The 15,669-nt window shown below is 38.0% G+C and overlaps 1 protein-coding gene across 1 annotated transcript in view; it reads right to left on the reverse strand.

Moving 5' to 3' along the window:
• Positions 1–15,669, reverse strand: part of ZRANB3 (zinc finger RANBP2-type containing 3) — a 97,218-nt gene that overhangs the window by 31,434 nt on the left and 50,115 nt on the right. Inside the window, exon 9 of the mRNA XM_057746767.1 lies at positions 15,337–15,489. Within this exon, the coding sequence (XP_057602750.1) occupies positions 15,337–15,489 (153 nt within the window). The remainder of the gene's footprint in view (positions 1–15,336; positions 15,490–15,669) is intronic.

The following is a 15,669-nucleotide window of genomic DNA, read 5'->3' on the forward strand; positions in this document are numbered from 1 at the left end:
TGCCACAACTAAGAAAGCCCATGTGCAGCAATGAAGACCTAACGCAGCCAAAAATAAACTGAAAAAAAAAAAAAAAAAAAAAAAAAAGACACTAAAATGCCAAGTTGGGGACCTCACTAAAGGTTATCAGTGACTGTCAGGGGATCCCTTTCAGACTCCAGTCTTTTCTTGGTCCAGTCAATTTCCCCAGAAAGAAGTCCTTCAATCTCCTGCCTGAAGGACAAAATGCTGGCTACCAGTGACCTGAAGAAGGGCATTAAGGATTTCACCATCAATTAAGGAGTCTTCCAGTTAATATGTTCACTTTCAATTTACTGCCTTACCCCACCCCTTCAACTGGTTCTTCTCCTAGATATGTTTTTAAAGAGGAACAAGTAAAACAGGCAAATAAATGAATAAAATGTAAAAAATAAAGAACACGAAAAGTAAAATAAATAAAATATACAAAGCAGGCCACTGTCACCTACACTGAATAATGTTTAAATAACATTAGCATCTTTTGTCCCATTCTACATTTTAAAGGATTTTTTCCAGCTGTCCAAAACATTTTAATCTCTCCATCTCCCCACCAAAAAATAAAACTAAAAAAGATTACCTCAGATTTGTCTGTAAAAGAACAACCCTCCCAACAATAAACAAAACCCTAAAAAATTTTTCAAAAAAAGAATTCTCAGAGCCTTAAAATATCAGCTTTTACAGTTGATCTCTTTAATTAAGCTATTTACTTAAGCTATTTTAAAAAGAACTTCATTTACTATGTAAGCAATAACTAATTCTGGAAATTAGCATTTGAGAAATTCTCCTTATGTATCAGAGGCAGGTTGAGAGGAGGGGTTCGCGGTGACTGACAGCAATCAGAAATTGATGTATATCTCCACCACAACAAGGGTTAACTTATAGTGCCTGGGAGTAGTCAGCATAGGGGCTATTCTGAAATCACGGCTGCTTGGGTAAAAATAAAGTGAGACTGGGGAATATAAAATACAGAAAAGGAGCAGTGGGTGGAAAGCAAATCATTTTATATAATTTTGGGAACCAAAGGATACACTTGAGGTATAATTTTAGAAAAAGGAGAGGACAAGATTAATCAGTAGACTTTAACGTTATGATGGCTAAATAGGAAAATGATGAATGTGGTCACAGTTAGTGGACCTTACAGGTTAGTGCCCTGGTCACAGGGCTGCCAGAAGCATACGGCCCAACAGGACTAATAAAGACTTCCTTTGAGATAATCAGTTAGAAACCCAGTCTATATTATCAGTTATATGTTTTCAGATTGAAGCCTCTGAAGCAATCAGGCAGGAAGCTGGTTGGTGAGGTTTCTCTGACTCTCAATGGCAATGAATGACAGAGAAATAGGTGAGAAGATCTCTTGGACACATCCTGATGATAATTATGGGATGGGAACAGAGAAGGGTTAAAAGGTTTACTGAATACGAGTTCTTAACTTGGGATCCACGGGCCTCTCACTAGACCTTGGATGGCCTTCAGTGAGCCTTAGAAACCCTTGAAATTGTTCATAAAATGTGATCTGTACTGTATGTGCACTTTTGGAGAACAGCTCTTTTCTGTCTCTATATTCTCAGAGGGATTCAGAACTCGACAAAGGTTAAGAGCCACTGGATTAGAAGGTGCATGTGTGGTTTGAGTAGCCCCAGTTCTTTCCTTAATTTTCTATAGTAAAGAGATTGAGGGTTCATTTGTGAATGTGGTGGTGAACAAACGCTTTTAAGGGAAAACAAATACATAAATTCTCTTAAATACTTAATGAGAACCTCTCTAGCATCTCTCAATACTTTTAAAAAACTGAATAATACCAAAACAGAGTAACTTCTGTGCAAGCATAAAACATCACTTAGCTCATTTATCTGCCACTGTAACTGGACTCTGAACAGCTTCTCTTAAGGGAACAAATGACACAGGAGTCTCACACAGTCAAAAAAGGGGAAACCACTGATAAGGTGAGAAGAAAGCACACGGATTGTAATGGCTAGGGAGTTATAGGAGACGTGACTGTGCTGGCAGGAATCAAAGGTGTAATGTCACGAAGGTCAGCTTAAAACAAAACACACCATCCTTGATGTTCTGAGACAGGGACCTATCACCATCAGCTCCTCATGGAGATTCCAGCAGGCATTTGGGACATGTCTGGTTAACAAAAGAAGTGACATTTAACAAGATCTGTGACACAGATACTAAACATGAATGCAAAAATTCAGCGTTTTAGGAAGATGATTCTGTAATTACTTTTCTTTTGTCCTTTTTCTATTAATTTTTCATAAAGTCAATGTGGATCCATTAATTAAAGCATCTGAGTAAAAGGCAGTAAGAAATAACTGTAAACAAAACTTCCCTACATAAGCATGTTTTCTAAAAATATTAGACTTATCAATAACACGACTCTTTAGAGGGACAAACTTTATCAGTCTCACCAAAACAGACTGGAACCCCCAAGTTACAACAGTCACACTGATAAGTTAAATACTCAGCACCTGTACTCTTCTGGCAGATTTACATTTGAGAAATTACTGACTTTATTAATGTTATCAGCATTTCTCAGTCGTAAAGATATCAGGAATACAGAAAGACAAAATATTTTTATGGCCTAGGAAAACTCTGTTACTTAATAGCAAGATTAAGCTAAAAAAGTCTTTTGTCTTTTATAACCACATTCTTGGATTCAGAAGAGATATTATAGTAGCAAATTACTGACAAATGTCTAAACTCACCACAACTCTTTGTCCTTGTAAAGAAACAACTCTATTCAGTGACCCTTTTAACGTGTGATAAATAAGGAACTTAAAATTAGGTGTTTCTAAATAGGAGGAGCAATCTAAGCTTATAGTAAATTTTATCACAAGGCTCTGGGGAAAATACAGTTAAGTCAACATGCCCATGTAATAAGAAATGTAGAAAATAGAACATACTCCTCCCCTCAGTAATACAGCTGACACTCAGTTATTGTGTTCCTGTCTTTTGTTCAATATTGTTTTTGAAAAGCAAAAGAAGAAATATTGCTTTTGGTGAGAAGCGCTGGGAATAAAAACTACAAAATGCTTAAGGTGGCAAAGTGTGTGTGTTTATTTGAAAGGTTCAAGGACCTAATATATTTGCTCTGTTTTGCACCATGGTAAACAACTGCTCTTTAGAGACAAATCCCCTGGCCATGATGATAGGATTAAAAGTCTGTTATTAGAACTGAAGGAGAGGAAAAGGAAATCTGGTAAAACTCATGAAAAAACAATAAAGCACTTCAAAGCCTGGTGCCATTCCAGTGCAGCACACGCCACCAACAAAAGAACTGGTGTTGGGTTTAACAGACTTTGATCAAAGGGCAGGTCTAGGAGGAACCAGTACTGCCTCATGTCTTTCCTCTCCTGTTCCTCAAAGAATTAACAAAACCACCATTTACAAATGGGTGATCGGGACATCTTGCTGGTCTCCTGAAAGGCAGAAGATTGATGATTTGAACTAGAACTAAAAAGCCTTCACTAACATTTAAATAAGCCAGGGGATATACAGTGAGAAAAGTAATTTCAATCACAAAACTGAAAAAATGAATTTAAATTCTCCTAAAAAAAAATTACTTTTTCAGATTTCCCACAATTTCCACTTCCATGTACTAATTAAACAAGATTTTGGCAGAGATCCACACTTAGGCACAAGTTTTCCTCTGTGGGCGTAGAGAAAACAAAGCAAACAAAATAAGACAACTCTGTGGTTAAAAAACCAAGGTGGTAAAAAAGAAAATGTTATTACTTATTTTTAAAGAGGACATCAAAAGCAGTGCAGGCAAATGTCTTTGGGCACAGCCATCTCTTCCAAAAAGGGCAATTAGAATTCACAACAAAGTATCATATATGAACACAGTGCACGGATTGCTAGAACAAGACGGGGATGAGCAAGTTCATCTGGGCCCATGTGCCACAATCTCTCTCCTAAGCTCTAGGCCTGACCTCCAAATGCCTCACAGACATCAGCTGAGTGGTTCAGAGGGCCTGAGTGGGGTCTCACTCTGTCCGTAAGCCTGCTCACCTCCTACCACCACAATCTTACGGCTCTTCACTGTTAACCAAATTCACATGAAGTCCTCTGCTATGGATTCTCCAGTTTTAGACGAAACTGAATCACCTCCTATGGCTTCTGTTTGTCCTGCTTTACCTATTTGCATGCCTCTGGTTATGGCATCTCCCCTCAATTCCTGCTTCAATCTCTTCTACTCCTCCTGCACCTGCTGCTGTTAGATAGGGTTCCTCTCAGGCCTCATGTATGATGATTCTATTCCTGAAATGTCTGCAATTTTTCCTTCTCTATTAACACTACCACTGTTAGGGAGTTCAGAGTGGAGTTTAGTGCCCCAAACCCCATCTGGGGGTGTCCCGAACTCCAACCCCCTGACAAAGAAGCCTTCTATATGGTCATAGCCTTAAGAATAAAAAGGAACTGGCTTTATTAATAAACCTGTAAGTGCCTGAAAGCACTGAAGAAAAATTTGATAAAAGATGTATTAAAGAAACCAGCCAAAACCCAGGGCCACAATGGGACTTCCTACTTCTCACCCCAAATTGAGCAGCAGAGAAGACTACAGGGCCTGCTTCTGGTGGAAACACAGTACAGAAGAAGCATGCCTCTGTGAAGCACGGGCCCTGAACAGTGGCCCAAGTTCTCAGGCTGAAAAAAATCAGATTAACAGCTCCTCCTTCAGGGGTTAGGCAGAAAGCCCTGAGAAGGAATGGAGATAGAAAATCCCTTTACCATAGGCTCAAACTGGATGGGAGGGAGGGCAGAAGTCATTCATTCCCCAGATACCATAGCCTCCAACAGCCTCTGTCTCTTCTCCTGCCCATTCACTTCCCACACTGCCACAAGGAGTATCATTAGGAAACAGAAATCTCATCATGCTATTCCTCTGTTTAAAAGCCTCTGATGACACTACACTACTTCTAGGATAAAGTCCAATTTCTTGACATGGCATGTGTGGACTCCTCTCCACCTGATAGGTGACAAAGTTTCAGGCTTCCTCTCCTTTGACTCACTTCTGGTATGCCCCGCACTCACACATTCGCATGGAATTCCCATTCCCAGGATGTCCGTTCCTATTGCTGGGCTTTGGGGCATGCTTTTGGTGTTCCCTCTGCCTGAACCAGGACCCACTTCTTTTGAACTCACTCTCACAATCCAGCTCAGATGTTTCTCAAGGGAAACTTCCCTACATGCCCCAAGTAGTTCTTTATTCTATCCTATGTTCCCAGAGCCTGGTTATATATATCTCTATTTTCACATTTATTATACTATAGTAAAATGATTTGCTTACAATCATCTCTCCCAGTTAAAGAGTAAGCTCCAAAAGAAAGTTAGCTGTTTTCCTCATCTTTGCACCTAGCATATAGGTGCATTTTAAAAATAATAGCTTTAGGGACTTCCCTGGCGACCCAGTGGTTAAGACTCTGCGATTCCACTGCAAGTGGCACAGGTTCGATCTCTGGTTGGGGAACTAAGATCCCGCATGCCATGTGGCACGGCCAAAAAAAAACCCAGAAAAAAAAAGAAATAAAATAACAGCTTTAGTGAGACGTAATTTATCTATATACTATAAAATTCACTCTTTGAAAGTGTCCAATTCAGTGCCTTTTAGTATAATTATGTAATCATCATCACTGTTTAACTGTAAAACACTTCCATCACCCTCAAAAAGAAACCCCATACCAAGAAAGCAGTCTTTTCCCATCCCTCCCTCCCTCAAGCCCCTGGCAACTACTAATCTACTTTACGTTTCTATGGACTGGCCACTAAATATAAATGGAACCAAACAATATGTGGCCTTTTGTGTCTGTCTTCTTTCACTTAGCATAGCGTTTTCAGGGTTCGACTATGTTATAGCATGCATCAGAACTGCGCTGCTTTTTATGGCTGAATAATATTCCATTGTATGGAGAAAGAGAGAGAGAGAGAGATCATATATACCATATTTTGTTTATCCATCAACTGATGGACATTTGGACTATTCTCAACTTTCGGCTATTATGAGTCATGCTGCTATGACATTTATGTACAAGCTTTTATGTGGATATATGTTTTCAACTCCCTTAGAAGTAGAATTGTTAGGTCATATGTTAAGTCTGTGTTTTCACATTTTAAGAAACTATCAGGCTGATTTTCAAAATGGCAGCACCATTTTCCATTCCTACCAGCAGGGTACAAGTGTTCTAAGTTCTCTATATCCATGCCGATACAGGTTGTCTGTCTTTTTTTTTTTTTTTAATATATATTATTTAAACTGATTTTTAAAATAAATTTATTTCTTTATTTATTTAATTGGCTGTCTCGGGTCTTCGTTGCTGCACACGGGCTTTCTCTAGTTGTGGCGAGCGGGGGCTACTCTTCATTGTGGTGCGCAGGCTTCTCGTTGCCGTGGCTTCTCTTGTTGTAGAGCATGGGCTCTAGGCGCGTGGGCTTCAGTAGTTGCAGCACATGGACTCAATAGTTGTGGCTCATGGGCTCTGGAGCGCAGGCTCAATAGTTGTGGCGCACGGGCTTAGTTGCTCCGCGGCATGTGGTATCTTCCTGGGGCAGGGATCGAACCCATGTCCCCTGCATTGGCAGGCAGATTCTTACCCACTGCACCACCTAGGAAGTCCTGTCTTCTTAATTTTAGTCATTCTAGTGGATATGAAGTGGCATCTCACTGTGGTTTTTTGATTTGCATTCTATATAATTTTTTAAATTAATTTTAATTGGGGGGCTTCCCTGGTGGCACAGTGGTTAAGAATCCTCCTGCCCATGTAGGGGACATGGGAAGGATCCCTGGCCCAGGAAGATACCACATGCCGTGGAGCAACTAAGCCCGTGCATGACAACTACTGAGCCTGCGCTCTAGAGCCCATGTGCCACAACTACTGAAGCCCATGCCTTGAGCCCGTGTTCTACAATAAGAGAAGCCACTTCAGTGAGAAGCCCGTGCACCAAAATGAAGTTAGCCCCCACTCGACACAATTAGAGAAAGCCCACATGCAGCAAAGAAGACCCAACACAGCCAAAAATAAATAAATAAATAAATCTTAAAAAAAATTTTTTTTGGAGTATAATTTATTTACAATGTTGTGTTAGTGTTTGCTGTACAGCAAACAGTTATACATAATAATCTTAATAAATGTTTATATAATGAATAATCTTTAATGCCCTGTACATAGTGAGACAGGCTGGGACCTGGGACCCTTTGCTACAATGCTTGCACCTGGACAAATGTCTCCCCCAGCAACAAAATACAGCGAAATTATAGGGGACTAAAAATAACTGTGTGCATACACAGTTGGGGCAAATTATGGACAAAAAGATTAAAAGAAAGACCAAAAAGCTCAACTGGCACTTCTGAAGATCCAGAAGTAAAAGCAGGGTACTGCACGTGCTCCCTGAACACACCCCTAACCTCACCCCATAGAAAGAACCAGCTCACTCACCCTGAGCAAGCAAGCAGTGGAACCGTAGCTTGTTCTCATTCCCTGCTGCGGCAGCAGGGGTCCCAATAAAGCGTTGCCTGAATTTCTGGTCTGGCCTCTGATCAATTCTTATTGATTAAGGAGGCCGAGAACCCTGGTTTGTAACAGCAGCACATATCCCATAAACACTGGCTAACCAAACTGAAGTGTTTCAATATTCTTTTCATTCCACAAATAACTGAGGATCCAAAATGGGCTAGCTCTAAATGCATCTAGTATAGGTTGGCAAGGTTATGGAGGTAGACTTTGCAGCAGAAAGGCCTGAGTTCAAATCCCAACTCTGCTACTTATTGGCTATATGAACTTGGGCAGGTAATTTAATCTTTCTGAGCTTTAGTGGGGCATGGTAACAGTATCCGCCTGATGGTATATCTGTGAAGATTAAATAAGGTCATGAGTATTAAGGGCTTGGCACAATGGCTACATGGAATACTTAATACACGTTAATTATTTTCACTGAGTGAACTGAAGTCATAAAGGTAAAGAAGAAAATGCCTAATAATAGCATTATGTGATGTAAGCTGTGACAGAGATATTTATGTCTCTATTCATAACAGTGAGGCTACCCTCTTGTCCTTATTATTAGGCTATCATGCAAACTAATTACATCATGTTTACATAATGGTTTGAATTCTAAAATACACATTAAATAACTATTCTAATTTAAGATGTGTTATCTTCAAGAAAGCAGTGCTTTAGCATACTGAGAAGCAAGGGATTTTGGATAAGAATGATTTATACTTCATGAACATAGAGCTTCTGTGGTCAACCTTTTTTGCTGTCACCAATGTTTTCAACTAGACAATATGTGGGAAACAAGGTTATTTTTCATATGTATGAGACAATTTCTTATTTGCACCTCTTAGCCCACAACAAAACAAACATTTTGTACAATGCTGGCATTTAATTAAAAATGTAAAGTTTGTTTTTGAATTTCGAGGGCATACTTTTAAATTTCACAGCATGCTAAAAAGCTCTTGTTTTCAACTACATAGAATTTTTTTCAGCAGACCAATAATCATCCTATATATTTTTAATGCAAATATGGGTGTTTCAAATGTAAATCTGCTTTGGGTGAAGAATGTTCTGGATAGCCTTAAGGACAGCAGACCAGGGGACTTGAGGATGATTATGACAGAGAAAAGGCAGGGTGTGAGCCAGGTCAAAGATGTAAGTACTACCATAAGGAAAGGAAGATTCGAAAACCAGGGAGAGGCTAGTGAGAAGAAAGGAAAATCGAGAGATATTGAACTAAAAGCCTACAAAATGAAAACAATTGCTGAGAGAAAGCAGAGAATGCAGTGTGGCTGAATTCAGGAACTATCTGGAGATCAGTTCCAAAATGGAAAGAGAACTAATATCTGAAGTAACAAAATGGAAGCAGCTCTGGCTTAGTGAGATTTGGGGAAGAGAAACCAAGAAGAAAGAAGATTTAATCTAAGTAGGAGCTGGGCTTGTTACCCATATTAAGTTAAAAGAGTCCTTTCTTTTGCTTATCTATGAATCTCTTATGCACCAAGTTTCTCTTCAGATACATACATATACATATATACACACACACACACATATATATCGATCGATCGATCTATCTATCTATCTATCTATCTATCTATCTATCTATCTATCTATAAAACGAATGAAAGGGACCTTAGAAGCCATCTAGTGATCTAGGGACTTAAATGGCTGGACAAATGATGCTGCTGGCTCTTATCCATTGTGGGCCAAAAGAGGATGGGAAGAGGCCCTAAAGAGGTTAATGGAAGGGCCCGATTTCCCACAGCTATGGCTAAAGGAAGGGACACCCCTGAGAGGATGGTAGGAAAAAATGAAAACTTGAGAGGCAGGCTTCTTATTTGAATACTCCAGTCATTTTATTTTATTCAGAAACAGCATTTAATTACTTGGAAATGACAATATAGACTAATATAGCCCATACCTTTCTCTCCTTCCATTTGGAGATGCCCTACTTTATCATTCCATCGAAGTCAATGTAGGAAAATCAAAGCACCGCGAAACCAGTACTTATAAGCCACGCATGTTCAAATGTGGAAGAAAAGAAGAAGCTTGAGAAAGTGGATCGCATCTGAGACAGTGACCCTGGAGATGGACTCCTAGGCAGGTCTGGTTACTGAAAGGGCAGCCAACGCATCAATCAACTAGGCTTTCCTTGTGATGGTGGAATTATTTCTTCTCATTTGAGTTGGACTTTGAGCTTAATTTGGGTTAATATATAATTTCTTTTAAAATGTAAATACATCTAGGATGGGTAAAAAATTGTGACTCATACATTTGTGTGGATTAATTCCATGCAGGGTGTCATTTAAGCATTTAACAACAGCTACAGCAGGGGTATTAACCGAAGTCCTAGAGGCCCATGCTGTGCAGGATCATGAGTAAGTCCAGGAGGCCCCAGTGGTGGGGTGAGGGAGTACAACGAAGGGACTGAAGACGTGGCTATTTACCAAAATACTGAACATTTAACAGCCAGTACACTCATACCCATATATACTGGTAGAGTACCAGCCCTGGTTTCATACATTTTAAAAATCCCCATAGTTACCTGAGTTATGTGACAGAAAGAGAATTGTGATTAAGAGAAGAGGGAGACAAACAATGCCATTCTGAATGAATACCAGGGGAGAAAGAAGGCAGGAGAGAGCAAAACTTATATAAATTTTTGTCCAGGAAAATATTCTCTCATTCTCTTCCTCTTCTTTCTAACCACATCTCTCCCTTGTCCTCAGGACCCATAATCATACTAATATTAGCTCTAGGTCAGTTCATAGAAAACCAATTTGCCAAAAGCCCATATGCTAAAAGTCAATTCATCCGAAACTCAGTTCACTGAAGACCAATTTGCCAAAAATTTACCACATTTATTGGCTTTCTAAAAAATCATTTTTAAAGTCCACAGCATTTTGAATGTGATGAACTGGGAAAGTTACGAAGACTATGAGGAACTAGGGACCCTGGGAGCTGGGGCCTCCTGACTCTTCCTCAGTTCATCCTCTCTCTGCCCTGCAGGCTCACTCTCCGCTCCTTGGTCTCCTCCTGTTTTAGCTTCCCAGTCTCTCTTTCTCTAGAGCTGATAGCCTAGGCCAAGTCTCACACTGACTAACACACACACACTATTCCTCTGTCCCTCTTCTTTGTCCCAGCTCTAACCTCCAGCTGTAGCAGCCAGACCCTGGGGCAGAGATAAAATGAACATTCCTTAAAATGCTGACACTACAGAAATATCCATAAGCTGTTAAAAACCATCCAATTAGAACTGTTATCAACATTTTAGTTAAACAAGTTTTTTATGACAATGAGCAAAGTTAATTTGGCAAAGTTTAATCAGCAAAATTGGAGGTATCCTAAAAATGCTAGACAACTTTTTAAAAAGGCTTTAAAAAAGGATCTGAAAGATATCAGTATAAATAGAAAAATTCCCATAGGAAATGCTGAAATTTTGGCACGATTCAGAAGAAAAACATGTTGGTTAAATTTCCTTAGGCCCTCTCAACAAATTGAACATTTCTTAAGATGCACAAAGCTGGACGGTGTAAAGACAAAGCAAAGAGCAGCAACCTCACCTGAGGTCCTTTAAAACACACTTTACATCCTGGCCAACAAACAAACAAAGAAACAAAAACAAATACAAAGCAAAACAAAGCAAACCAAACAAGTGGTCTCCACATTACAAGATTTCAATTTATATAAAACCATCTGTGTAAAAGACACGCATTGAGAAATCTGTGCAAGGTAACATTAAACTGTGAAAGATAAATACCTAATTCATGAAAGCAAGATATGGTAAGGGTGACTAGATGATTTTTTTTTTGTAAACTTTGTACACAGATATATGTTTTTCGTCAGAGACGCTTAAAAACAATAAACACGCATATATGTGGGAAGATGTGTTTCAAGTTCTTAATATTTATCTTAGAAATGAATTCAGACATCGTTCAACAGGAAATTTTAGAGAAAGAACAGCTATAAATCATGGTTTTAGTTATACATTTTAAAAGTACCTAGGTATATATTGATTTTTATAGACCAAAATATAATAAACACTACTAAAAGTTTTTAAAATAAAAGAAAAATGTCTTAGAAATAACTCTTCTATTTTTTTTTAGCAAATTTGACTGAATAGCATTCTAGTATCCTAGAAAAGAAAAACATACTAGCCCTTCAAATAGGATACATAAAAAATTTAATAAGATTTCACATAAAGGAGCAACTAAGCCTATAAGTCACAACTACTGAGCCCACATGCTGCAACTACTGAAGCCCACATGCCTAGAGCCCGTGCTCCGCAAAAAGAGAAGCCATCGCACTGAGAAGCCCGCACACCGCAACAAAGAGTAGCCCGTACTTGCTGTAACTAGAGAAAGCCCACATGCAGCAATGAAGACCCAACACAGGCAATAAAGGCGCTTGAAATAATTCTTAAAAAAAAAAAAAAGATTCCACATAAAAAAACATTATGTTTTTAATGGAACTAAACTTGACATTAAAATTTTAATTTTGTATTATGAGAAAATGTGTACAGACTTCAATTTCATTCCTATAATATCTGATCAATTCTTTCAAAAATTAAACTCCCCATAACTCTCACACCACTTTGTCCCAGAAGAGCTAGGAAAAAGCAGTCAGTTTGAATGACTATAAGCTTCTCTATTATTTCTTATGCAGTTTATACATGGCTTCCAAATAGCATTTGTTACTGTACAGAGAATATAAAAAATATCCATATACCCACCATTCAAAATTTACAAATACTGTAAATATTGTAATATTTACTTCTGATACTTTTTTAAAATAAAATATTTCTGATAAAATTGCTACCACATTTTTAGTCTTCCCCAGACCCATTCTCCTCCTCTTCCAGAGGCAATAAATTTAATATGTATTTTTCCAATCTTTGTTTGTATATCTTATTACATATATATGTACTCATAAATATATAATATTATGTGTGTGTGTGTGTGCTGTGCACTTGAAAAAATAACACGTTTTCAAAATCTGGTCATGTTAATACATGTAAACCTAATTCATTCATGTTAACTTCTAAGTAGTATCTTGTGACAATTTATGTAGCCATTCTCCTACCAATAGGCATTTTGATTGTTTCCAATTTTTTGCATCCCAAAAAATGACTCAGAACACATCCTTATACTTGTATCCTTATACACATGCAGGAGGATGTATTCCTAGCAATGGAATTGTTGGGTTGTAGGAATGAGGCACCTCACACCAGTCAAAATGGCCATCAATAAAAAGTCTACAAAAAATAAATCCTGCAATCCCACTCCTAGGCATATATCTGGAAAAGACGAAAACTCTAATTGGAAAAGATTATGTATTCCAATGTTCATAGCAGCACTATTTTTTTTTGTCCTCTTTTATTTTATTTTTTTTATTTTTTGGGGGGTACACCAAGTTCAATCATCTGTTTTTATACACATATCCCCGTATTCCCTCCCTTCCTTGACTCCCCCCCCCTTCGAGTCCCCCCCACCCTCCCCGCCCCAGTCCTCTAAGGCATCTTCCATCCTTGAGTTGGACTCCCTTTGTTATACAACTTCCCACTGACTATCTATTTTACAGTTGGTAGTATATATATGTCTGTGCTACTCTCTCGCTTCGTCTCAGTTTCCCCTTCACCCCACGCCCCCTCCCATACCTCGAGTTCTCCAGTCCATTCTCTGTATCTGCATCCTTGTTCTTGTCATTGAGTTCATCAGTACCATTTTTAGATTCCGTATATGTGAGTTAGCATACAATATTTGTCCTTCTCTTTCTGACTTACTTCACTCTGTATGACAGGTTGTAGTTCTATCCACCTCATTACATATAGCTCCATCTCATCCCTTTTTATAGCTGAGTAATATTCCATTGTGTATATATGCCACATCTTCTGTATCCATTCATTTGTTGATGGGCATTTAGGTTGCATCCATGTCCTGGCTATTGTAAATAGTGCTGCAATAAACATTATGGTACATGTTTCTTTTGGGATTATGGTTTTCTTTGGGTATATGCCCAGTAGTGGGATTACTGGATCATATGGAAGTTCTATTTGTAATTTTTTAAGGAACCTCCAAACTGTTTTCCATAGTGGCTGTACCAACTTACAGTCCCACCAACAGTGCAGGAGAGTTCCCTTTTCTCCACACCCTCTCCAACATTTGTTGTTTCCAGATTTTGTGATGATGGCCATTCTGATCGGTGTGAGGTGATACCTCATTGTGGCTTTGACTTGCATTTCTCTGATGATGAGTGATGTTGAGCATCTTTTCATGTGTTTGTTGGCCATCTGTATGTCTTCTTTGGAGAAATGTCTATTTAGGTCTTCCCCCCATTTGTGGATTGGGTTATTTGCTTATAGCAGCACTATTTATAATAGCCAAGACATGGAAACAATCCAAATGTCCATCTTTAGGAAGATGTGGGGTGTGTGTGTGTGTGCGTGTGTGTGTAATACCACTCAGCCACATTAAAAATGAAAAAAAGAATGAAATAATGCCATTTGCAGCAACATGAATGAACCCAGAGATTATCATACTAAGTAAAGTAAGTCAGAGGAAGACAAGTATACATATGATATCACTTATCATCTAAAATATAATAGAATCTAAAATATAATAGAATTGAACTTATTTGCAAAACAGAAACAGACTCACAGAGAGAAAACAAACTTATGGTTACCCAAGGGGAAAGGGAGGGTTGGGTGCGATAAATTAGGAGTATGGGATTAATAGATACAGACTACTATACATAAAATAGATAAACAACAAGGTCCTACTGTATAGCACAGAGAACTATATTCAGTATCTTGTAATACCCTATAATGGAAAATAATCTAAATATATATATATATATAAAAATAACCGAATCACTTTGCTTTATACCTGAAACTAACTGAAACTGATATTGTAAATCAACTATACTTCAATAAAAAAAACCCCCAAAACAACAAAAAAACCAAACCAAAAATTAAAATAAAGGAACTTCCACTAGCCAGATCTTTAAAAAAAGAAAAACAAAAAAAGGCAAAGATTATAACACACTAAATAATAATAACAGAACCAACAAGTTCATAATGATATATTTTTTTAAATGAGAAGTTTTCATTCACAGAAAAATGCCAGCTAATAAATAAGGAAGCAATGATGGAATTAGAAAAACTACTATTTCAAAACTGGTTCAGGCAAAGATCAATGAATGCTAAAACCACTGTGTGAAAGGTTTTGGGAACAGGATAGTCACGTGATCTCAAAATATCACACCATAGATTATGCACTAATTGTAAAGAGAAAAGGGTACCTTTATAAATTTGTCTTATTTTGGTGAAGCTAGTTTCTTTGCACGTTTTTTCTATTCAGGTCTCCTCTGATGCTCACATTGTTTGCCTATTTTACTGTTGGCTTGTTTGTTTTACTAATTGAATTGTATAAATTCTTTATATACTTTGGACACTGTAATGCTAATATCTTTACTGAATATGTGACTTGTGTATGTTACTTTTTGTGGCAAATTTAATACATCTTTCGCTACCCTCAGGGTCACAGAGATAGTCTCCCATATTTTCTTCTGAAGGCTGGATTCTACTTAGCTTGTTTTTCTAAGGACCAGAACAGTGAGCACTGATCTATGACTATTGGAAGATACAAGCCACTGTTGCAGCCTCCTTATATCAAAGTCAACTTTTAGTTCTTAGAGGTTTTGCACCTTTACGTGGAGGTTCCTTTCAATAGCATGAACAATTGAAAATTGCTGTTTAAAACAATATATGATAAAGTCACAGTTTCATGATATTAGGGAAAAAAAAGAAGATGTCATATAATCTTACATGAGTGAACAACATTTCATTCCTGAGCTCTTCAGACATTTCCCTTGGAGTCCAAGCTTCAGCAAACTGCAAGAAATCCCATTTTTCCTTATCATCCTCCTCAGCCTGAAGTTTCTCCTTCCTACCATTCAGTGTGCTCCCTGTAACTTGAACCTGTAAGATGGAAAAGTATATGAATTTTACAACAGGTCACCTCACAGCTGTCATTTACTAAGTAGTAACTTGATTTTGCATTTAAATCACAAGCAATCCTATAAAGAAAACAAAACCTTATTGTTTCAACATAACATGGGGTTTAGTAACATAATTATTTAAAATTACAACCAAATTACC

Source organism: Hippopotamus amphibius, chromosome 8, assembly GCF_030028045.1.
Source record: "Hippopotamus amphibius kiboko isolate mHipAmp2 chromosome 8, mHipAmp2.hap2, whole genome shotgun sequence".
NCBI classification, from domain to species: Eukaryota; Metazoa; Chordata; class Mammalia; order Artiodactyla; family Hippopotamidae; genus Hippopotamus; species Hippopotamus amphibius.